The sequence below is a fragment of the Puntigrus tetrazona genome, chromosome 12 (genome assembly GCF_018831695.1).
Source record: "Puntigrus tetrazona isolate hp1 chromosome 12, ASM1883169v1, whole genome shotgun sequence".
Classification (NCBI taxonomy): Eukaryota; Metazoa; Chordata; class Actinopteri; order Cypriniformes; family Cyprinidae; genus Puntigrus; species Puntigrus tetrazona.
This window is the reverse complement of record NC_056710.1, coordinates 15,931,972-15,956,683: the sequence shown is the minus strand read 5'-3', so window position 1 is coordinate 15,956,683 and position 24,712 is coordinate 15,931,972. Positions and strand designations below refer to the sequence as shown.

At 36.2% G+C, this 24,712-nt stretch overlaps 1 protein-coding gene across 5 annotated transcripts in view; it reads left to right on the top strand.

Moving 5' to 3' along the window:
• The window catches only part of aatkb (apoptosis-associated tyrosine kinase b), a 45,055-nt gene that overhangs the window by 13,756 nt on the left and 6,587 nt on the right, over positions 1 to 24,712 (top strand). For 2 of the 5 annotated variants that reach the window (XM_043253114.1, XM_043253113.1), the window contains exons 2-10: positions 9,973 to 10,106; positions 16,125 to 16,266; positions 21,002 to 21,081; positions 21,817 to 21,935; positions 22,576 to 22,663; positions 23,142 to 23,275; positions 23,856 to 23,940; positions 24,117 to 24,238; positions 24,392 to 24,541. In XM_043253114.1, the coding sequence (XP_043109049.1) occupies positions 9,973 to 10,106; positions 16,125 to 16,266; positions 21,002 to 21,081; positions 21,817 to 21,935; positions 22,576 to 22,663; positions 23,142 to 23,275; positions 23,856 to 23,940; positions 24,117 to 24,238; positions 24,392 to 24,541 (1,054 nt within the window). Of the gene's footprint in view, positions 1 to 9,972; positions 10,107 to 13,455; positions 13,753 to 15,175; positions 15,198 to 16,124; positions 16,267 to 20,222; positions 20,588 to 21,001; positions 21,082 to 21,816; positions 21,936 to 22,575; positions 22,664 to 23,141; positions 23,276 to 23,855; positions 23,941 to 24,116; positions 24,239 to 24,391; positions 24,542 to 24,712 lie in introns of those variants that run through there. The other 3 variants (XM_043253115.1, XM_043253116.1, XM_043253117.1) reach the window with 3 other exon arrangements.

The following is a 24,712-nucleotide window of genomic DNA, read 5'->3' as shown; positions in this document are numbered from 1 at the left end:
AATCCGTGTCGCTGCTGTAAAAATGTGTCACACTAACTAGTGGTGATTGTACAAAAAGAAGGCCGTCAGTATTTGGGTCAGAGTTTCTACAAAGTAGGATAAATATATATATATATACATATATTTCAAATATCATATATATATTGATATACTTAAATGTCAAAGATTGATCCTATAGCTGTTTGAGTAGAGTTAAGCATGCAGGTGTACATTACAATTGCAAAGCAGTGGTGAAGTAGTTGACTTTCAATTACACTCCTACAGAAGGTTTTCCATTGAAGGTGGCATATTTAACTGGGAGTTACATAATCCCCACGTTTGTGAGCCCAGCACGACTCCAAGATCTTCAAGCTTTAATGAAGACAGGGGCACAGCGGGGCACAGGCTTCACTGCTGCTATACAGCTGATCTGCTAACGGACATGCTGAAGTGTGCATGTGCATTAATAGATACGTGAAACACATTCAGAACCTTGTTAAAACTTAATTTGAAACAAAACTCTTAAAGGGGATTGAAACCAGAAAATGTTGTCTCTGCTTGCCAAACGCAGCATATCAATTCAGTGTTAAATTCACAATTATGCAAATTTTTATGCAGTAGAATGTGTGCATTCATGCATAAACTGCTCAAAACCACTGACTTGTTTACTAATTCTCTATACACTACATAGTGAATGACTATACGTGTATTCAAGGCTTATAAACATTTCTGTTCTGTACTGTACTGTTTTCAACATATTTTACAACATTTCTGTTTATATTGTATTTGAATCAGTTGGCGCAGCCTCTCGGTTTTAACGTTGGGTATCTTTAAGGAGTGTCTAGCTGCTCCATCATAATCTTGTGTGCATGTTTTATGTACTTCCTGTGTGCGGGTTTGCAAGGAGTCTAAATAATTAGTGCTTTCAGTGATCAGAGACAGAGACTGTTTTTGAGAGTCGCCATGGAGACTAGATATTGTGACACAGCATGTTGTTAGCATCTAAATAAAACACCAAGCAGAGACACCATACAGGAAAAAAAAGAAATGCTTTTGCACATTTAATTGGACTTCATTTCATGGTAAGCAATGATCGAATATCTTAAACTACATAAAATAAAAAATAATGTAAAACACAGCATATTGCTAACCCTTAGTTTACAGGTTCATCAAAGATAGTGATGCAAAATATTTGCACAGTAACATTTATAGTGGGTTTTTCATTCATCCGTACTGATATACATTTATATTTAATAATTTAGCAGACACTTCTATCCAAAGTGACAGGCGAGGACAACAGAAGCAATCAAAATCACCAAACAAATACCAACAAGTACACATCACTGTGTTTCCAAAAGAAATGAACACTCGATGCAGTAAATTGATTTGAAAATGGATGCTTTTGAATGATAGCATCACACATATCCGGCTTCATGCCTACTGTTTTCATAGACGGTAGGTTTGTTCAGTAGCTCCAGGAGTATGGAGATGTACTAGAATCCTGTGTAACTACGGTTCAACCAAACAGTTCAGATCTGTGTAAAAGAAGTTGAAATGGCACATTTGCATCCACCAATACGTTTTTATTTCAGTTTTGTATTTGTTAAGGCTATTGGGTGTGTTTAGGGTTGCTTTTGGTTTAGGGCATATTTCCAACATGATGCATTAACTTTTAGCAACAGTCTACGGATATTTGAATTCTACACTGTCACAATATCTACGGAATAAAAATGTACCAGGGTTCACATATTGAAAGTGTGTTTTAGCGTCACTTAGTGGACATTATTCTTTGAAACTGTGGCAAAACGGTATGTAAAAATAGGAGAATTTTTGTTATTAATGGTGACTTGACACCATATTAAAAAAAAAAAAAGATCAGTTTGATGGCGTTACAAAGATGGCCACCGAGTGACCTGTCTTGCATTCTGAAGTACAGATTTAGGACACATCTGAAGCTGAATCTTGTCAGTTTGTTTGCTTTGGAGTGCTGATGTCTCCAGGGTGCTGGGTTTCTCATGCACTCAGGCTGTATTTGGGGTCAGTCCGACAGCGTGAGCAGCTCTTTGGCCATATGTGCATTATGTCTATGTCCGTTTCCAGTTTGTCTGCCGTGGCACTGGTCCAGCTCCACCTCTCCACCCGTCCCTCCATTTGCCTTCTGTTCTTACATTCTGTCTCTTCATCAATATTAGGCTTCAGCTTATTAGATTAATGGCCCGATCGTGTTTGAACAGGCTGTCTGTCTTTTTCTCTGAGCGTGTTTGGCATTCAGCCACTACTGTCTCTCATTTTTTGTCTTTAATCTCTTGCTTTTTGCCTGCTCTTGTGCTGAATGCGCAAAGCTGATGGAGATAGTCCAGTGAGAGATGGGAGTGATGCCAGTGTACTAAAACTACCTAGTATGAGGATGAGTGATGAGTGTGTATCATAGGGAAAGCTATCTCAACACAATGTTTAAGCCCATTGCAGTTACTATAGCATTTTTTTTTGTATTTCGCCCATTATGCTATAGCAACACCAAGTCTTGGGTTTAATTCCCAGAGACGAATGTGAAATGAATTAATGTGATTAGCTAAAATCTCTGTATACAACTTTCTATCCTCACTGTCTATGTGCATAAACAAACATACAGTGCAATTAGTGTAGCCCAATTCACAAATAGATGACTCATGTGAGCTTGTTCTTCTAATGAATTACTACTAATGAATCACTCACGAGTTTGAATCAGTCGGAGGCTTTATTGAATGAACTTACTGAACACGTGGTTACTGAACCAACATGACTTACTGAACCTTACGTCATTACTTTCATGATATCATGAATTTTCATGATATTTAGTATCATCGTAAATTATCAAATGATTTATTTTTTAAATAAAATCTCTTTTTGAAATAAAATAATTTTGAAATCTCACCATAAAACAAATTTAGCTTTTATTTATTTATATTCTACATTATTTAATTAGAAAAATTAAAGTGTTTTGAATGCGTTTAGTCTCTTATCGCTTGTAAAATTGTATTGTTTTATTTGTCTATTTAAAGCGCTTTGAAGTGTATTACAGTGTATTTACATTTACAAGCACTATAGAAAGTAAGCTATTGATACAAGAATGTATTGTATTTTAATATAAGAAACAATATTATATTATTTATATATTTTATTATAATTTATAAAATGCTACACCATATACTATATTAATAATTTCATAATTTAATTATCTACATACCACTGTTACTATCTATCAATCTAATATAACAAACTCGACTGTTGTCGAGGTGTGTGAATTTGCAAGCACAACGTCAAACAATGTAATATGCTCTGGTCCTCTCCCTGCTTACCACGGTGATGAGATTTACAGCAGACTTCTGGGTTTCAGTGGCTGGATGTCTAAGTGGTGCCTGCAGAATAACATAGGTTTTATAGACAATTGGATGAGTTTCTGGGGCAGACCTGACCTGTTAAAAAGAGATCTTCATCACTCCTGGGGTGGTGCCGCTCTTCTATCGAAAAATATGGCTTAGAGCTTCCACTTGACTAACTAGTGCCCAGGTCAGGAAGTAGACAGACTGGCTAAACCGACCGTCTGCTAGCTGCCTCACGTCACAGGAGACAGTTTATTCTCAGCACATAGACCCTCTTTCCCCTAGATATCACACTATAGAAACTGTGTCTGTCCAAACCAAATTCAAAACAATAATTTAATTGATGTTCAACAAATAAAAACTATTTATAATACAAAGAAGCAAATGATAAAACTTGGCTTGTTGAATATTAGATCTCTTTCCACAAAAACACTTATAAATGATCAAAAATCAGAACCTAGATTTGCTCTGTCTGACAGAAACCTGACTAAAACCAGATGAATTCATTACTTTAAATCAGTCTACCCCCAAAATTACTGCTGTAAAAATTAGCCACGTTTAAAAGGTAAAGGGGGAGGTGTTGCTACAGTTTATAACAATATTCTCAATACTTCTCAGAGGGCAGGCTTTAAGTATAACTAATTTGAAATTTTGGTGCTGCGTATAACATTATCTATAGAATCACGTGCTAGTGATAAATCCCCTGTCATGTTTGTACTGGCTACCGTATACAGGCCACCAGGGCACAGCATAGATTTCATTAAAGAATTTGCTGATTTTCTAACTGAGTTAGTACTGGCCGCAGATAAAGTCTTAATTGTTGGTGATTTTAATATCCATGTTGATAATGAAAAAGATGCATTAGGATCCTTGGACTTTCTGAACTCCATTGGGGTTAGAGAGACACGTATCAGAACCTACTCATTGTCAAATCATACTCTAGATCTAATACTGTCCAATGAAATGGATGTTAATATGGTTGAAATTCTGCAGCAAAGTGATGATATTTAATATCACTATCTAGTCTTGTGTGAACGCTGTATAGCTAAAACTTTAAACTCTGCACCTTGTTACAAGTATGGTAAAACATTTAGTAGGTAGACATTTTCCATTTAGATCAGGTTAAAGCTTTGTCTCCTTATTTCCATGTCCATAAAGTCAAATGTGGATTTAGAGTCATTAGAAGTGCTTTAGTTTATGTAAGCTCAAACTGTCTGGTTTTTGCAAACAGTCCTGTCAATCACAGAAAAATCTGTATGCGTTTATATGTGTGTGCTGACGTGACTAGAAGCCCATTCGCGCTGTTCAGACAGTTTAGGTCCTGTATAAGTGAAAGCGCGTGACCTGTGTGAGCACCAGCCTGTGCCGTTTAAATCACCTGTCAGTCATCTTCACAGAAACAAGCAGAACTCTAATTATCCAGTCTTATGATCAGTTAACAGGTTGGGCTTGGTTCATGTTAATGAATCTGCTTGAATGCTGTAAATGTACGGTTGAGCTTGGGCTCTTTTGTCGAGCTCAAGTGGCTTCCCACCGGGAACAGGGTACACGTTTCCTCCAGCTCTCGTGGCTCTGCTCTGGTTCACCCCCACCCATCTCTCATCATTTAGTCATTAGAGCTGTTCCTGCTCTCTGCCTGAGCTCACTGAAAATGGGTACCAACCCCTAAGCTACTCTGGAGCGAGAGCGAGAGAGCAGGAGAGAGAGAGAGAGAGAGAGAGCTGAAAGAACTTATTTTTCGTAAAAAAACAAAACAAAAAAACATAACATCTGTTCTCTCTTAAAACATTGTTCTGTTCTTGCCTTTTTTTATAATCCCTTTCACCTTCATTTACTCTGTTATTCTTGAAATGAAATGCCTGGAGAATATCAAGTCGTATCTTTCTTCCACCCTCTGTATTTTCTAACAGTAGTTGCTCAGCCTTATCTTGTTTTTTATGCGTTCAGTCGCGGGCTGCTGAGATTCAGGGTTGTGCAAAATTTAAGAAAAGGCCGCTTTTCAATTTGTGAGTTTGAATTTAAATGGAATTGGATTGGAATGCCAGAAAAAGACAGGGCTGGGAGACAACCTGGAACATTTTTTTATGTTTTCAGAAGAAGCCTCATGTACTCAAAAATGCTGCAACAAACACAATAAAAAACAATAATATTGTAAAATGTTATAGCAACTTACTATAACACGTTTCTATTTTGTGACACTGTGAGGACCACCAATTAGCTATTAGCTTGAGGTTTTTAAAAGTCTCCGTAAAAGTAAAAATGATGTCTTTACCCACAGTAAAAGTGTAGTTTATTTAAAACACCATAGATATATACAAAGAAATGTGAAATATATACAGTGTAATAACCAAAAACATTTAAAAATAAAGTTATAATAATTTACTTTAGAATATATATATTTTTTTTGTGATGATAAAGATTTTCAGCAGACATTATTCTAGTATTCACATGATCTGAACTCAGGATTTTTTGATGAATAAAAGAACAGACAGCATTTATTTAAAAAGAAAACTCATTTGTAAACTCACAAATGCACTGGTGATTATGTTAATTTAATGCATCTTTGCCAGAAACAGCTTTCAGAAAACTATCTCTTAAAAATTATTCTAGGTGTAATGTGACAATAGATGCTTGGGACATGAGGATCCATCTGCAGGATTTTTTTTTTATAAGACATAAATACAGGCACGGTCAGATACGGCACAGGCAAAACACAAGAATAGCCAAAGAGGGACAAACAGTCCCAGTAAACTAGAAAATATCTCTGTAGTTATGGCTAAACAATACTCGGCAGTCTGATCAGTTGATTTTAAATAGACAGGATAACAAGCTAACAAAGGAGAGGAAACTAACAAGGAGGGCAAAGGAACAAGAGAATGCAGAAACAGTGGGAAACAAATACTTCAAAATAAGAGTCCACAAAAACCATAGACTGAAACATAGACTGAACACAGACTGAAATCATGACACCATGCTTATAACATTTGGATAAAAAAGGGCGCTATCGTTGATTAACATATTTGTTATCTGCATTTCTATGGTGCTTAGCTAAATTTATGGTGTATTGTCTCTATCTACTAACTGGCTTTCTGAGAAATGTTTACCGTCTTGGAAAATGTTGACTCCCAAAGCCCCATGGTGCTTTAAATCTGATGATTACTGCTTATTCATTTCTATTTAGATTGTTTTCTCTCTGGCTTCATTGTAAGCTATAAAACTAAGTATATAAATAAGAATTCTCTGTCTAAAGCCCCAGAAAGCACTTTAGACTAAAGTTTGATTGCAAACTGGGAGTTTGATTGGGCCAAATCAGACCTTAAAGAAAACACATTTTGAGAGCACCTGAATCTGAAAGCCTTGTAATGGCTGGATGAAATTGCAATGAGTCACCGCACTTTGAAAAGCAGTCTAGAATTAGAGCTCACAGGATCCAGACAACGTGTTTCCGAGAATGTGTAAAAATGAAGATAACTAGATGATCATCTCTGAAATAGAATAGCATTGCACATTAATATTACTGTAAACGCTGAATTCTGAAAAGGAATGACAGACATGCATGTAGTTCAAACTTATAATTGTTGTACCATCTCACTTGAGCAGACTTATAAACGATTAGCACTAAAACTAGATTTATTAGCTTGTAAATTAACGTTTAGTCAGAAAAAGCCTGGTGAATAACAGTAATATTGTGAAATATATGGCAAAGCTGCATTTTTAGTAGCCATAAAGATTTGTTATTCTCAATGTTGATAACATTGTCCACAGTTTTGTGAAAAATATGATGCAGCATTTTTTAGGCATTTTTTTTATTCTTTGATCAATTTAAAGTTTAAAAGAACACAATTTATTGAAAATATGATTATGTTGCAACATAACACAAAAAATCAAAATAACAAATAAAAACATGATTTTTCAAAATGGTTTCGTTCATATATATATATATATATATATATATATATATATATATATATATATATATATATATATATATGTATTTGCACTCTTTCCCATTGTTGTGTGACCTACTTTCTGTTAATTGTCTCATTGTATTCAGGTGTGTCTTGTTAATTTAGTAATTTCCTGTGTGTTTATAAGTTCCAGTTTGTTTCAGTTCTAATGGTCTGATCTTGTCTATAGTAACGTCTGTGTAAGCGTCTTTGTATGCGTGTGGTTCCAGTCTGCCTGTCCATATTGTTATTTACTCTTTTGTGGAAGACTAAAAGTGGTTAAAAGTTATGTTCTCGTTGAGTGCTCCTTCCCATAACCACAACGTGATATATATATATATATATATATATATATATATATATATATATATATATATATATATATATATATATATATAAACCCCATTAAAGAAAATACACAGATCAAAACAGTTTTACTGTACAATGTAAACTTTAACCTTCATTTACTATTTTTTTGATGCAACTCCACTACTAATAACTAAAGGAGTAAATTAGTGGCCTGTGAAAAATAAATCTGTAAAATAACAGAAAACACGGGCATTGTCCATATATTTTACAGACATGTACATCAATTCCGTAATGGTAAAAATATGTCTAAAGCACCTGTAAAAAATGAATACTGGAAAAGTTTTCTAATTGTACAGTACAATGTGACCGAATTTGAGTGTACAAATTAACTGAAGGATCAGATAATAAATTCAAGTAATAATAATAGATGTAAATGTGTGTGGGTCTTGAGCTTTATAGTGTCTGTGTGCCCTGCCTTTAATAACGTGTTATTATTTAGAGAGGAAGGCTCTCAGGCCCTCTCAATGTGTTCATTAAGACAGAACTCAATAACATTGATCTCACACTGAACAGAATGTGATTTAAGTTCAGCTATACATTTTTTTCCTTTTTAAGAAACGTCCTTACAGTTAAACTTCAAACGATTTCGAGGAAATTCAGTGTGGTCCTTATTATTCGAGATGTTCTTTAACGCGACCCAGGAGAAGCAGAATCACTGTATTTTTCTTCCAATCAACCCTTCCTAATGAAGGATGCTTGAAAGGGTCTTTGTCACTTCCCCTCTGTGCCTCATCACCGCATACGATCCGATTCATGAATACTAATTTCAGCATTCGTACGCATCACTGTGACTCGTCTTTCAAAATAACCAGATATACTAATGCTCAGAGAGAGACTGGATCCCTATTAAATACATTCCCGATTACCTGCTTTGCGCGGCACAGGAGAAGTAACCCAACTGCTATTCGTTAAAGCCGTGTCTCTATTGTAGTGGTTTGGCCACAGTTCTGGTGTCTCTCTGCTGGTTTGAGCTCAGTGATTTACGTCTGATTGTAATGCAGCTGCAGTGAGCGGTTCAGCACCCAGAAAACCTCCTGGCACCAGAGGGAATGAAATATAGATGAATGCATTTCATGAGGCCTCACAGCATATTGCTCATAAAACGTGCCGAGTACACACAAACTCACATCCTATTCATCCTAGATAGATAGATAGATAGATAGATAGATAGATGGATAGATGGATAGATGGATGGATTAGATGAATGGACTGAAAGGTAAGGATGGAGACTTCATGGATTGAGGGGATGTGTTTAAACAAGGAGCGTTTTGCAGCCAACTGCAGATTTTATACTCGTTCTATCCATTCTAGTTTCCAAGGCAACTACTGGAGCTGAATTTGGAGTGAAAATAAGACCCTGCAATTCTATTAAATAAATAAAGCTATCAAACACAACCTCATTGACAATCACAATCAGTCTTGGTCGGGTTATTTTGTTGTGTTAGATTATGAATTAGATCATATATCCCTTGTATTATTGATAATTATGCTCTTTATTATTGTAGGTGTTTGCCCTGACATTTCTTTAATAATATGTGCCACTGGCCTGCGTATCGCAGTATTAGATCTGTCAGTTTAAAAAGTGAGAGAAAACAGTTATGATGTTACAGTATCTTCGTTCAGTACATGTTGGTTCTCTTTGCTACAGCATTTTTTTTTGCTTATTAAATGCACTGGAAGAGAAGAGACTGTATTATATTCAGTTTGTAAGGCCAAAAGCTTCTCTCACCGAAGTCATTTATCATATAGACCGGACCATTTGATGCAATCGATTAACTATAAGAGGCCGTGCATTACTTATTTCTTATTTAATTAATTAATTTCTTTCGCAGTTAATGAAATATAGCCTTTCGTCACCAGTGATAAATATATATTTAGTGTAATTAAAATAACTTTTATTCTGATAAATGACACATAATTTACTTTAAAATTATATTCAACATTGTTCATTTTAGACAGGAAGTCTTTTTGGAACACCTACTGAATTTGATTTGGACAATATTAAGCCAAGAAGTATAAGACAATGCTCAGAACAACCATCATTTTGTTCTTTGTGCTATTGAAACGAACACTGTAAAATGCTTAACACAGGTAAACTGCTAAACGTTGAAGTTAAAGCTACAAAATGGCTGCTCAAGTCCAACTGTCCTGTAGTTAAAACTATGGAATCAGCATATATACTGTATTATGATTATGAAATTAAAAGGTGCTTGAGTAATAAATGGTGATCAGTTACAGCATCTAAAAGTAATATGTGTGCAATATGTATATTCGTGCTGTGGTTTAGTTTGTGTAATGTGCTATCTGTCCTGCAGATGGCGCTCCACTGAGTGAGCTGTCCTGGTCGTCCTCTCTGGCCGTGGTGGCTGTGTCTTTCTCTGGACTCTTTACCTTTATCTTCCTCATGCTGGCTTGCCTGTGCTGTAAACGCGGTGACATTGGCTTTAAGGTGAGACCCTCTTTAATTTCAATCACTTTTACAAGTAGTGGCTCTTAAATTCCATCAGACTGCCATGGAACGAGCCAACTCAGCAAAATCCAGTCCCGGAACGCACATAATAAAATATACTGTACATGTGTCAGGCCCATGAAATAAGTAGACAGTGCAAATCTACACAGTGTCTTTGTCTTATATTCCAGTCAAGTTTTCAATGGAAAATGAACAAACTTTCATTCCCTTTAATGTGAATAGTGGCATGTTTTCTGCCTTTGTTCTTATTGTGAAGTGAAAAGGTAAAAAAGATTACTTACTATCTCAAAGATACATTCCGGTAATATCTAATGCGTGTTTGTTTTTCAGCTATTATATTTTCCTGGAAAACAATTAAAATCCTTTTTAGGAATGAGATTTTCTTCAGCAAACCAACAATGTTAAAAAAGATCATCCTATATTGCACTATAATGTTCTGACTTTCTCATGCCACTGTCTATGAATATGTAAGCATAATATGCATTAATAATGTAACACTTTGCCAGAAGCAAAGATTTATTATACTTTATTATACCAAATAAGTGAAAAAAAATAGGCATGAAATATTGATGGGCTGAAATTATTATGTGAGAAGAAAGAGAGCATATAGTAATATGGGAACCATTAAACTATGTATCAGTTAAACTGTTTAGCAGTTATGTGTAATAAAAATGCTTCTATTATAGGTTATGAAAGGTTTATATTTTGGTTTTCAGAGTCCCAAACAACAGGTTCACCTGCATGCAAGGTCAAAAAACATTTTCCTATTTGTTCGAACGATTCGTTCAGTGATTAAATTTTCCTCAAGCGATTGGTCGATTTCATTTAAAGCATTATTTGTGTGCTTTTGATGCTTCAAAATCAGCACCTAGTGGTAAAGAATGAATCTGCATTTTCATTCAGACCAACTCAAAAAGACCAGCAAGTGGGCGACAATATACTAACGATTCATTTTGACTTCAACGTGAAAATTTGTTTTAAAATGTTTTAAAAATGACTCGTTTCAGTGATTCAGTCAATAAAAGTCAATAAAATTATTGTATTTAAAACATTGCGGGATGTTTTCATTCACTTAGAGCCGTGCTACACACTGCATGAAAGCTCATTTTCAAAAACCCACAACAGGGGCACTTTTAAAAGTCCCACAACTAACCAATTGTAAATACACTGATATAAATACCACGGCTCTTCAGATTGAATCTATATTTGACATTGAAAGATTTTAATCACTGCCAGTCAGCAATGAACTTGCACAAAACATCTCTCTATTGCGACTTCTTGGCCTGCTGCCGCCCTGCAATTATGAATGAAATAGTAAAGTCTGAAAGAAACGTTCATGAATCATGAGTCTGTTTCAGATCTGTAGGAATGCTTTGATCAGCTACTTGAAAAGTAGCACATGCACACATGCGTTCTGTTCAGCTGCATGTTCTCTTGCCCTTTTGAGGTTGCAGAGTCCCAGAGTTCCAGAGAAAAGCAATTTCTTCAGTGCAAACCACTTAGTCCTGTCTCATAAGGTTAAAGGAACCGAGGCAGAGAGAGCTCAGGGACACAATCGCTTCCCCGTAGATGTGTTTTTGTAGCGAACAGCGGAGGCCTTCAAACGGCATATGGCTATAGATCTCAGCGCGCACTGTGCATTTTTCAGCAGCAACTTTAAAGTGGGTCAAGGCACAGGAGAAATGAGACCCGTGTGAGTGTGTGTGTGAGAGAGGAGGATGCCACTTTCATGCTTCTGAGCACCTGGTCTTCAGTAAAGGCCAAATATTTGTAATTACATTCCCTCAGTGGAACTACAGCTCAGCGCTTAAACATCAGCTGCTGAATAGAGACTCTTCCTCTTCCCTCTGTGCCTATTACCTAACACATTGTCTGTCTATTTAACACTCTCTCGTTCTTGTATACAAGTCGGGAGTCTGACAAGCCTGAGGGTAATTGATTCATTCATTCCCCTTTAGCATTCTCGAAACCTCACACACAATCCGTGAGCGCTGAGAAGCAACGTTTTGTTAGTTTGAGGTGCGACTGTAATACGGTGCTTACATAAGTGTGTTTTATGCTGAAATGTTGATTGCTGTATTTGCAGAGTCAATAAGAAACACTCATCAAGTGCTGGCGAATAAATTAGTGTTTGCTAACTTTATCTGGAAAAGTACAGTATTTAGACCGTTCGTCTGTAGTGTGTTTTGCATATTTTATATTTGATTTTAATCAGGGGTTTAGTTTAAATTGACATTAGTGGTACAGATATATTATTGACCCTGGACCATAAAACCTGTCGCTGGAGGTACATTTGTTGCAATAGCCAAAAATAGATTGTGTTTCTTTTATGCCCATTGTAAATATATTATTGCTTTATTTTTTTATTTGTATTATGCATTGATAAAAAACTTCATTTAAAAGTGATTTTCTCAGTATTTAGGTATTCAAAGCTTATTTATTCAGCTTTCAGATGATGTATAAATGAAAAAAACTGACACTTTTGATCCATGGTTTTGTGATCCATGGTACCACTACTGTTCAAAAATGTAGGGTCAGTTAATTGTCTCATTTTTCATTTTGATATATTTTAAAAAAGCAATTTATTCCTGTGATACAAAGCTGAATTTTCAGCATCGTCACATAATCCTTCAGAAATCATTTTAATATGGTGCTCAAGAAACATTTCTTACTATCAATGTTGCAGTTGTGCTGTGTAATATTTAAGATTTTTATGGTAGCAAATAATTTTGATGGTCCGCTTTAGACATTCTACTAATAATAAGTAACTTTTCAGCTACATGTTAACAAGCAGGCATTGAAGTATTAGTAGTACGTCTGCTTTATATATTGTAACAATATATTTTGCTAAGTAAACTCTGATGGTATGTCAACTTATTTTACTAACTCTACACCTACCCTTACAATCTACTCTAAGAGTTAGTAGACGTGTAGTTGCAAATCAGTAAGAATGAATTGACATCTAGCTATAAATTTATAGCTTGTAGAATGTCTAAAGAGGACTATCAAAATAAAATATGTACTGTAGTATGATAAATATGCAGATATGCAAAATCTAACCTCTTCAAACGAATGCACATGCATGCAAGCATGCATGTGCTCATTTGTGCCGATGGCTGGAGCAAGGGCCTGTCATGCACATGTGAGAAAGAATGAGCGCGAGGAAGGAAGGATGAAGAAAAAAAGAGTGATGTCATAAGCAGGGAATGTGAAAGCCTTTCCCTGTTAGATTTTTTTTTTTTTTTTTTTTTTTTCAGCCTCACATTTTTGTGGAAGCGTCTCCACTATTCTTAATCACTGGTCGTCCACACTCTCATGGGAAGAGCACAGGACCTGCCCCTCCCTGCATTCTCTCTCTCTCTCTCAAGTGCAGGATCTGTTTGCTTTGTATTTGTATGTTTTCTTGAGAGTTACGATGATGTATTCTCAAGACCTGGGTTCTCCGGTTGCGTGGCAGCATGGGTCTGCTCCTACAGTTCAGTCCGGTGAGGGATCCGTCTGGGGTCACGTGGGCACCTCGCAGGTACACTGTGATGAGTCCGGCGGTGCAGGTTCACGGAGCGGAAGGGAAGAGTTAAAGATTCAGCGCAACTCGTTAGATCTAAAACGTGTGCATTAAGGGCAGGTAAGATGGGAAATTCATTCAACTTTGGCCTCACAGAACAGCGCTTTCTTCAGAAAGTTGTTTTGATTGAATAGTAGTGCGTATGCTATGTTAGTAAAAATGAGTTTCCATATAACTTGCTAACTCGCTAATCCGTTTAAATAACGGATATTGGTTTTTATATGAAACCATGGAAATCTGAAGATTTTTATATACAGTTGGAATCATGTATAGCTTCCCGACCTTGGTTCACAAAGAACAAAATATATAAGTCAGACTGGGGCAAGTTGTCACATTGGGAAGTTATCATAAAGGCTTTGAGTCAAAAGTTAAATTATACAAGTGGTAGTTTTCTCTCAAATATCTTTTCTTTATTGTCTTGTGAGGGGAAAAAAACAATATCACAATATTTTCTATTTTGTCATTGTGGATTTTAATTGGGTCAGTTTAAGATGTTTTTATATTATTGTATTCTGTACAACTTTAAACAGATTTTATACAATTTTTATGTAACGATTACTGTAGTCTAACAGAATATATTTTTTGTGTGCATTCATAAATGTTGTTCTGTTTAAATGTTGCTTATTGACTGTTCAATAGCAGCTGACAATTTACCAAAACGGTGTTTATTGTGTTCAAACATGTTTTTTGGTTTTTTTTAGCTTGTTCAGGTCTTTTTATTAACAATTTCCAAAAAAAATATTTAGTCAAAGATTATTACAAAATCCATTGTTTTTGGGTGGATGCGTTGGCTTGTTCTAAAAAATAATCCCTGAATACTGCATACACGTACTGATATTCTTGGAAAAGATAGTACCAGTATTTGCTTGAACCAGATGTTTCTTCATCAGAGGATATAACAGCGCACACTAAATGTTCCAGATTATTAGCCCGATGTGATAAAAAATGTAGCATGATTCAGCTGGCAGGAATGTTTATACTGTGACTTAAGCAATCTGGTTTCGGGCGACAAATTAGTGCAGTGTTTTAGTTATGATCGCAGCATGCCCTGTTGTGAATCCTAGCGTTCGGTAGCGCTGCTGTGCGCTGGGCAGATCAGGAGCCGGGTCATATGGCATCCGTGTGGGTCGTGTGAAGATGTGGATGATGGGGCCTCTAGGGGAACTTGAGTGTTTGTGTGTATTTGTTTGCTAGCTTGCGCTTTTAAGAGCTCGCGACCCCTCTGGGTCACTGTTTTCCATTTCTTCGACCCTGTATCTCCGCACTGTAGCTCACAGAAATATTTGCTTGCATTTCCGATTTGAAGATACTGCCAAGTCTTGTCTTTTCTGAGCGCTGTTTCATCTCTCTTTGTAGTTTCACCATATCCATGTGGAGATGAAACGCATATTGGGGCAAGGCGTACAAGTTGAAAGCTCTTGAGATTAAACGGATGGCTCATTATTTGATCTGATTATGGTGACAGGCTGTTTAATGGACTGTTTAATAAATCGTCATTTGTTCCAGTAAGCATTAAATGTTCTTTTTTTTTATTCATTTTATTAAAATAATCAGGTTAAACACTCCCCAGTTAAAACTGATGTTTCTTTTCAGTTTAAAGATCTGCTTGTTTATTCTTGTACATCAAGTCCCAAAAACACACACACACACACACACACACACACACACACACACACAAGGGTCCTTGAATCCTTCCCACAAAGATGGAATTGAGCTGAGCAACATAATATGACTATTGGGAGCTCTTTTAAAAACAAAAAATGAAGAAAAATAAATACATTTTCAAACTCCTTCTGGAGTTCTTATCGTGAATGAAAATAATGTAGTTCTTAATGTTTCTGAAAATTTGCTTTAGTTTCTTTATGCAGTACGCTGAGGTGAAATATGCTCTAACTGGGAACATTCCCATAACTTTCAGCAAAGTTAATGTAAATGTTAGAAAAAAACCTTTTATATAGAACAGTAATTTATGTTGAGAGGAAACAAGCTGTTCTCAGATCATCCTGATGATGTTATTTGTACTTGATGAATGAAGAAGAAAGGTTCTTAGAACAATGTTCTAAACATTCTTATGTTACTAATATTTAAATATTAGCAGAATTAGATGATAGTAATATTTTTTAGATAATCCATAATGTTCTTATAATAGAAAATGTTATATGTAACTGATGAACTAAATCTAGTGAGAAATTATCTGTGTTCATATTCTCAGAAAGTCATTTAATTATGAGAAGCATCAGCTAACACTTTAAAAATGTTATAATAATATAAATAATCTTAATGCAGAGATTACATTTTCATAATATAATGTGAATGTTAACACAGTGTTTTTAAAACATATGTACTCAACTGAACATGTTAGTTGAGTAGACATTTCTTCATCCCGCCATTCATCGCAACTCTGACCTCTGTGTTTTTTATTGCTACCATAGGAATTTGAGAATGCAGAGGGAGAGGAATATCCAGCGGACATGTCCACGCCGGCATCGCCTGCATCTCACACAGGTCCTGACGTCTATATCTTGCCACTCACCGAGGTCTCTCTGCCCGTCGCCAAGCAACCCGGCCGATCAGGTGGGTCATCATCACACCGCATCTGTGGTAATTGCTATATGAGCTGGACCAGATGTGATAGCACTTAAGAAAGGCTGATTTCCTCCCAGTCCTGAATCCGCTCTGACCCTGCTTATGCAACTCCCACACGAGTTTCACATTCTCTGGACTGAGTTTTTTCCAGAGGATATTGTTAATGCGTTCGGTTCCGCTTCCAACCCACAAGATCTCCAGTGTAAAATCCAGAAGAGACCAACGCCCTGCTGCTGCCTCTACTCTTCCCTCCTGGGGAGGACACTCTCCCACAACCCTGCCTTGCTCTGGACCTTCACAACCCAGGCTATCTGCTCCGTGTTGATGGCTAAATTCACAATTAAACAACGCAAACTTCAGCTTATAAGTGTGAATTTTAATTAAATTGGCCACACCTTGCAGGAAGCTGAATTGAAATGACGGGATGAGGATTTTTTCAGTTTTAACATGTTAATATTTACAAATTAAATAAATATTAATCTGCTGGCTACTTTTTAAACATATCTAAAAACAAACACTCGTTATGGTTCACAAATGTTCACTAATGCTGAATAACCTTTCAAATAAAAAAAAAGTAATATTATGAAATATTACAGTTTAAATCTACGGACGCCCATTTCCAATTTTTTTTCGTAAAAGTGAAATTTTCTCACAATTCTCTGAAGTGCATGACACAAACTCGTAATTCTGACTTTTGCAAGTTTTTGTCTCAATTCTGATTTTATTTCTACCAATTATGTCTCCAATCTCCCAATTTTATAACTCACAATTACAATTCTGACAATAAAAATTCAGAACTGCAAGATGTAAACTCTCACTAGCTAGAAAAGTAGTAAAAGTTGCTATTATCTTTTTCTTTCTTTTTTTTTTATTCAATGGTGAAAAATTCAGGAGGCTTCCATACCTTTCAGATTAGCTGTCTCACATTATAGTTCAAATTGCTTTCTTGTTTTCTGCTTCAATTCAAATTCTGCAACTGTATTAGAATTTATAATTCTCTGATAGACACGTAAAAATAATGGGAGCTTTTGCTCTCCATATTGCCTTCAACTGTTCTCTTTCTTTGTCTCTCTGGACTGTAATCTATGGGTTGCCCTGAGACCACAAGGCTGGTGGGAACAAACACATTGAAAAGAAACAGACTTTTCTTTTCTTCTTTTTTTTTTTTTTTCAATTGCTTCACTGGTGCAAATTCCCTTGTTTTTCAGTACAAACATCCTTAAAGATTAAGACTTGTTTACACAGAATATTTCACTAATTAAGCTTATTTTTCTTCCCCACTAGCAAATTGTCTAGAAATCCAAACAATTTTTCACTTCAACATTTTGTCTTTGTTTTCCGGCTTTCTCTCTCTTATTCCGTCTCGATCAGCACAACATCTGCCTGTTTCATAATGCCGCCTCAGCCAGCCTACATAAATGGGCCTCGGAATCTGAGGAATCTGGGAGACGATGTGTACAGTCCGATCCGTGGATACTCTGTCTCTCTCTTCCCCACAACAACTCGCTTCATTATAGCCCCGCAGGCCTTAATGTGGTGCGATTAGTAGAGGTCAGAGGTTAAGAGGTTGTGGTTTCCTAGATTCAGCTCACACGCTCTGGCATTTCATTAACGCGATAAGTGAATAATAGATGCAACCACCTGATGGATAATAATGCTAATTCCTCAAAGTAAAAATCCCACTGCTGTTTCCTTTATGGTATATTCTGCAATAAGAATTTCAAAAAAACGGCCCTGGTTTTTAGGAGTGGCTGGAATGATGTCACTTCTCAAGGATGAGGTAAGATATACAAACCTCCTTCTAGAAAGCGCAAGGTCTCAGTCACCGTGACACAGATAGCATCTGTGTGTAATCAGAGGTGTCTTTCTTCTCCTGAGATGTCAGTTAGACAAATGAAGAAGCTAATTGTAGTGTTTATCATCCGATTTGAGATGTTTCAGCCAAAGAGTTTATGTATTGCACTCTGGTGTGCAGTATCCACCCCAACACAGCTGTGCTCATAAACACACCCTCACACTCACACACACACACACACAGATCTGAGCATGCAAATACTCTGAACATCACATCATTTCGTATGTAACTTGCACACACCCTCTTTATCACACTCACTTCATTAAGCCACATCACTAAAATATTATTCAAACTCATTTGCATTGCTGCGAGAAACAGTCTAGAGGGACAAATAAAGCAAGACGTGCACAGCAGCAGTAAACACATTTCACCGTGTTCGATAATGTATGATAATTCTATTTGGTTAGAATGGAATGATTTCTCTCCATTATTTTCCCAGCGAATGCATTCCCAGCAGCCATCTGGCCAGCGTGTCACTGTCACTGACCAACACTGCGGTAATGAGCGAGCCAAGTAGTCAATCATGTATTCAGATACACAATGAGCAAATCTGATACGTGGTGGGATTTTTGTTGGCACGTTGTTGTCATGCTGTTGGCAGACCTTAATGGTTTTTGTTTAGGGCTGTTTTGTTCATATTTGGCTGCGTACACACACTGAAGTTTTAGTGACAGGTGCTTTTAATGTGGAAGGTACTCTGCTAAATTAAAATTTTGTGCGTGTGCGGTGTACTGAATAGTACATATAATCTAGTAAAACTTAAGCTTGGGTGACGTAACAGTAATGTATTGGTGTGTAATGACTGTATAAGAAAAATAAACGCCAACGGTTCACCCTTTTTTTTGGGGCTGAACTAACACTAACCTGGATAATGCAGTTAGCTGTGTTTTAGGAATTTGATAGCAGGCATGAATATTCCAGCAGAACAGAAATAGGCAGATGGATTATCATCTGGAAGTTGTTATTCGGTTTGGATTTGTTATGACATTTTGTTGTAAGCAATAAACTTCGCTAAATATTTTTTGAAAGTGAATTTGTAGAGTAGTGGACTGACATGGGAAATGCAATATTTTGGTATTTTTAAAAAAATACTTCTTTTTATGTGTTTTCTGTGTGGATTATTTTATTTCTCAGTTTTAGTTTGAAGAATTTTATACTTAAAGATACAGTTCAACCATAAATTTTGTCATTAGCTACATTACTACCCTTAGGACCTTTGAACATCCTTGGAACAAAAATTAAAGTATTTTTGATGAAATACGAAAGCATTCTTACCCTGCATAGACGGGAACACAACTGAAACGTTCAAGACCCAGCAAGGTAGCAAAGACATTGTTAAAATAGTCCATGTGGTTCAACCTTAATTTTATGAAGCTACGAAAAAATAGCCCAAAATTGTATAGTATAACTATATAAAAATAGTTATTCAACAATTTTATGTATAGCTAATTTATTTGACAATTTTATGCAAACAATGTTAATTTTTGGATAAACCTGTTTATTTCAGTGTATGTTTTTCATTTAATATTAATATTGATATAAGTTAATTTTTGTTTCAAATACCAAACACTATTTTAATTAGCTTTACTTCAAGTTAACAATAACAACACAGGTATAATATTTGAAATTGTTCTTTCAATTTTGCTTTGTGCTGCTAATGTTTAATATAAACATTGATTTAATTCATAATTGGATTTGAAACCCAGGCAGCTTGTAACAGTATCTTCAGCCTCTTCATATATTCCGTACTGTTGTTTGCAATCCCACAGTAATATAATATTCATTCTGATTTGTTCTTTCCTATCCCACACCAACATCAACCATTTCTGATTTGCTTACCAGCCATTTGCTTGCCCAGTCTCGAGCTAGAAAACTCAGGAATAATAGCATTAGTGTTTCCATCCTCTCAGTGGTACCAAGCAGCACCGCCGGCATGACAAAGAGCCTGATTCTTCCCAGAGAGGGCTCTCTGAGAGGGGGCAGGCAGAATGAGCAGCCTCTACAACACCACATGGGCGTAAAATATGGCCGCTGCATAAAAAGGGGACAGAGAGTGAGACAGTATGTCATACACACTGACAATAAACTGTCTGTTTGTGGGCACGATGAGATGAGAGAAAGAGAAAGGCACTGTTATGGCTTTTTGAGATGATAGAGATATGCAAGGATCTGTCAGCCGGGAGTTTGAATGTTACTGAAAATTACTCGTCAAGTCCGTCCCTATACTGCGGCAGTCTTCTGCTTTTCAGAAAATATGCCTTTCAAGCAGTCTGACAGTTCATGGGAAGATTTCGAACTCTTCAGACAGTCTCTTGAAATTGATTTTGTGCCGTTTAGCATCACTCTTGCACAGAAGATTGCTCGCTGCTTTTTGGAGAGGATATTTGGAGGATGATTGTCTTGTTGGAGGAAACTTCACTTAATGCACTTGCAATGCTCAACTGTGCACTAAGGGTGTGTTGGAAAACTTGTCAACATTATTCATATTGTTTTTTTCATAGGTTGATTTTTTTTTTATCTATTTAATACAATTTTTAGGGGTCCAACATTTTGAGAGTACGAGTGAAAATGCTTTTGTTGTGCATTTTTCTAATTTATTTTTTCTCATTTTTAATTTAAAATGATACCATCTGCATATTAAATTAACTGGAATGGTGAGCGCAGCAGCTCTTTAAATGCGAGAATGATCAAAAGAAGCAACGAACATCTGGACAACAGAAATATTTATTCATGTTATGTCATTTTTCTTGATTAAAATTCTAAGGTTTTGTTTTAGATATTTAATTCAAAATCTTATATTGTCCCGTTGGACCAGTTGCTAATTAATGCCTATCCCCGTCTTTTTATTTCCTGATAATCCTCTTTTAGTCCAGCTCCTGAGATCCACGGATCTTGGCCGCCACAGTTTGCTTTATATAAAGGAGATTGGACATGGCTGGTTTGGCAAGGTAAGTGCAGTTGTTTTATTGTCTACTGTATATTTATTTAGTTTTGCATATTTGTACACCTCACAGACATGAACGCCCCAAGCTTGTTCTGCTACGGATCAAAGATTTAGCTCCGTACTTTAGTCCCGAGGATGTGAACATTTCTTCCACGCTGTTTTACCTCAGTAAAACTCGAACTTTGATGTTGGATGTTGTGAGAATTTGATAATATTTCTGTGTAGCAGTGAATTCTAGAAGTTCTTTAGTATTTCATGGGAATATCATTCATTCTCATTCTTTCTCTCTTTCTCTCTACTTCTTTGTCTTTTTGTAACACACATACATAAAACACACACACTACCCCAATTACCCCAACTTTCCATTCAATGGGTATGTCCATCTGTATGTCTGTGTCTCTGTGGCTGCATGTTTATTGATGTCTCATCTGGTTTTGTGTTGTTTCGTCTTTCTGCATTTCCTTTTGAGCATCTTTTTGCATGATTCCTGGACTTGATTTAAACCTTTTTGGCTTTGTTTGTGTGGAATATCTGTCTTCCATTTCCTTCCTTCCTTCCTTCCTGTGTACCCATTTCCTTTATGTGCACATCTGTTTGTGTCTATCTGTGTCAACCCTGTCGATAACTGTGTGTGTGTGTGTGTTGTCCATTTTCCCTCTGTTCATACCTGTATGTGTGTTTCTGTTGTCTTTCCCTTGTGTGTTTGTGTATATGTGTGCCGGTGGGATGTTGTTCACAGGTATTGTTGGGGGAGGTTCACTCTGGTCTCAGCAGTACCCAAGTGGTGGTGAAGGAACTAAAGGCCAGTGCCAGCGTGCAGGACCAGATGCACTTTCTGGAAGAGGCTCGGCCATATCGGTAAACGATCATGCATTTATTTTATTTACATATTTTATTTCAACAATAAATAAGAAGGTTTGACAAGTCATAGCTTCGGACTACTCCTAGGGAAGCCATATGAAGAACATATACTGTTGCTTAAGCTAAAATGTCTGATAAAATATATACCGTAAGACTTTAAATGCATTGTTCACTCAAAAATAAACGTTTTCTTAGACTTTACTCACCTGTTTCATCTGTAGAACACAAAAAGGTATTCTGAAGAAAATTGAAAAACGTACTTTGAAAAAATAAAAGTAAAATGAAAGTGAAATGGGTCCAAAACAACGACTCATTGACATTGATTTTTATTGGTGATAGTCCACTTTTTCTACTAAGTAACTTCAATACACGTCAACTAAGTCTACTAGTTGACGTTGTTGATAAGATAATTACTGATAATAAAATGTCAAAAGTGGTCTATTAAATTTAAATGAAGTCTTACCCATTTATTTTTATGTACAGAAAAAAAATATATTTTTGGTTTTACAATAGAAAAAAAATTCTATTGTAAATGATGACAGAATATACATTTTTGGGTGAACTATATCTGTATTATGAGTGTATAGTATGATTTTGGGATATTGTAGTGATGATTTGTCTGAAACTGTTTGTGCAGGTCTCTCCAGCATCCAGCTCTAGTACAATGTCTCGCTCAGTGCACAGAAGTCACACCCTACTTAGTGGTCATGGAATTCTGCCCACTGGTTAGTGTTTTATTTTATTCTAAAGTGAAGATGTGCTACTATTTTTTTGACTTTTGCATATGCTTATATATCATATTATGCTCTCTTTTGCTCGTTTTAAAAAATAAACAAAAAAACACAAAAACAACAGGTTAAAATATTTATATCTAGCACCATAATATAATTGGTAATTTAGAGAATTTAGCCAGAAACGGTCACTTTTGAGTTTTGCAAGTTACAACATGATAGCATGTTTTTTTATTTCACATCATTCTTCTCCTGTTATTGCCTACCTAGGTGAAATGTGCAACAGCATGGTTTTTTTTAATCAGAACAGCCCTTAGCAACAACATCAAACGGCTGCTATATATCGCCCCCCAATGTTTAGCTGAGGAAAATCAGGCTGACAGCACACTCTTTTGATGTTTAGGCATACTGATTTAAATTTACGCCTTACCTATGTGTTTAAGCATGTGCTTTACGTGTTCCGTGTCAACAGGGTGATGTTAAAGGTTACCTGCGCAGCTGCCGGGCAACAGATTCCATGACCCCTGACCCCTTACTACTTCAGAGGATGGCGTGTGAGATCACTTCAGGCCTGCTTCACCTTCACAAAAACAACTTCAACCATAGGTCAGACAGCACATATTATTTACTTCAACAAAAATCTTAAAAAATCTATGTTTAGAGAAACTTTGTTTCATTTAAAAAACAAAATATAATAGTTGTCATCTTTTTTTATCTTTCTTAAATTGAGTAATGAAAACTGCCATCAGATTTAACAGTATGAGCAAGAAGCTAATGAGTGTTCATTTCTGCATTACCTGCTTCCTGTCTCATGGTTTCTCCCTGCAACAATCTCCTGATGCTGCCTGAGTGTTTTTACTCCACTCCAGCATCAGTGATTTTGTTGCCGGGGGTCACCACACATCTACAATTAACATGTCCTTACCAAGATGCTTCGAACAGGTTCCTGAAGAATTATTTTTGGAAAGCAACATCACAATGCAGTAAAATTATGGCTATTTCTGGCATTGCATCTGTCATACTTTGTAACTGTATGTTAGTTTTATGCAGGCTTGCAGTTTCGTAAATGACATCCAGTTATGTTTGAGCCAGCAATAAAAAAACATTTAGGCCATATCCTATTTTCAGAAGGTGCTTATTATTTATTTATTTATTTATTTATTTTTGGTTCTCTGACTTTCTGCAGTGATCTGGCTTTGAGAAACTGCCTGCTAACCTCAGACATAAAAGTTAAGATTGGAGACTATGGACTAGCGCACAACAAGTACAAGGTGTGACTTAAATCTATACATTTTTATGTACTAAAATAAAATATCTATTATGAATAGTAATGCAAACTTGAATTTTTAGAGTACATTCATTTACTAGTTGACTTTGTGTTTTTTTTTTTATCAAAATGTGATTAGTATATTTCATTAACTTGTATTTCATGTCTGTTCCTTCCAAGGATGATTACTTTGTGACATCAGACCAGACCTGGATTCCCTTACGCTGGATTGCCCCTGAACTGGTTGATGAGGTTCATGGTAACTTACTGGTGGTGGATCAAACCAAGGAAAGCAACATCTGGTCAGTATCTTCAAAAGAGGCTACAGCAATAAATCTAGTGTTAAATTTAGGCCTTTGATTTACAGTTTTAAGAAGAACATTGTCAAGGTATTATTGATCGATGGATTAATTACTGTTAGTTACCAAAATACTTTATTTCTCTCTGTACATAAGGTCCCTCGGTGTAACAATCTGGGAGCTGTTTGAGTTGGGAAATCAGCCGTACCGCCATTATTCAGATCGACAAGTTCTCAGCTATGCTGTAAAGGACCAGCAATTGAAGCTGCCCAAGCCACTTCTTAAGTACTCTCTTTCTGACCGCTGGTGGGTGTCTAATAAACTTTATATTGCTCTTCGTACTCGTTTTATTAACCATTACCTAGAGTTTGAGCCTTAAATTTTTATTTTGCTAGAGCCTTTAAATTTTTTTTCTTTCTTCCTGTCTTGGCCTATAAAACTAGAATTTTGTGTTTCTGTAAAATACAATCTATAAAA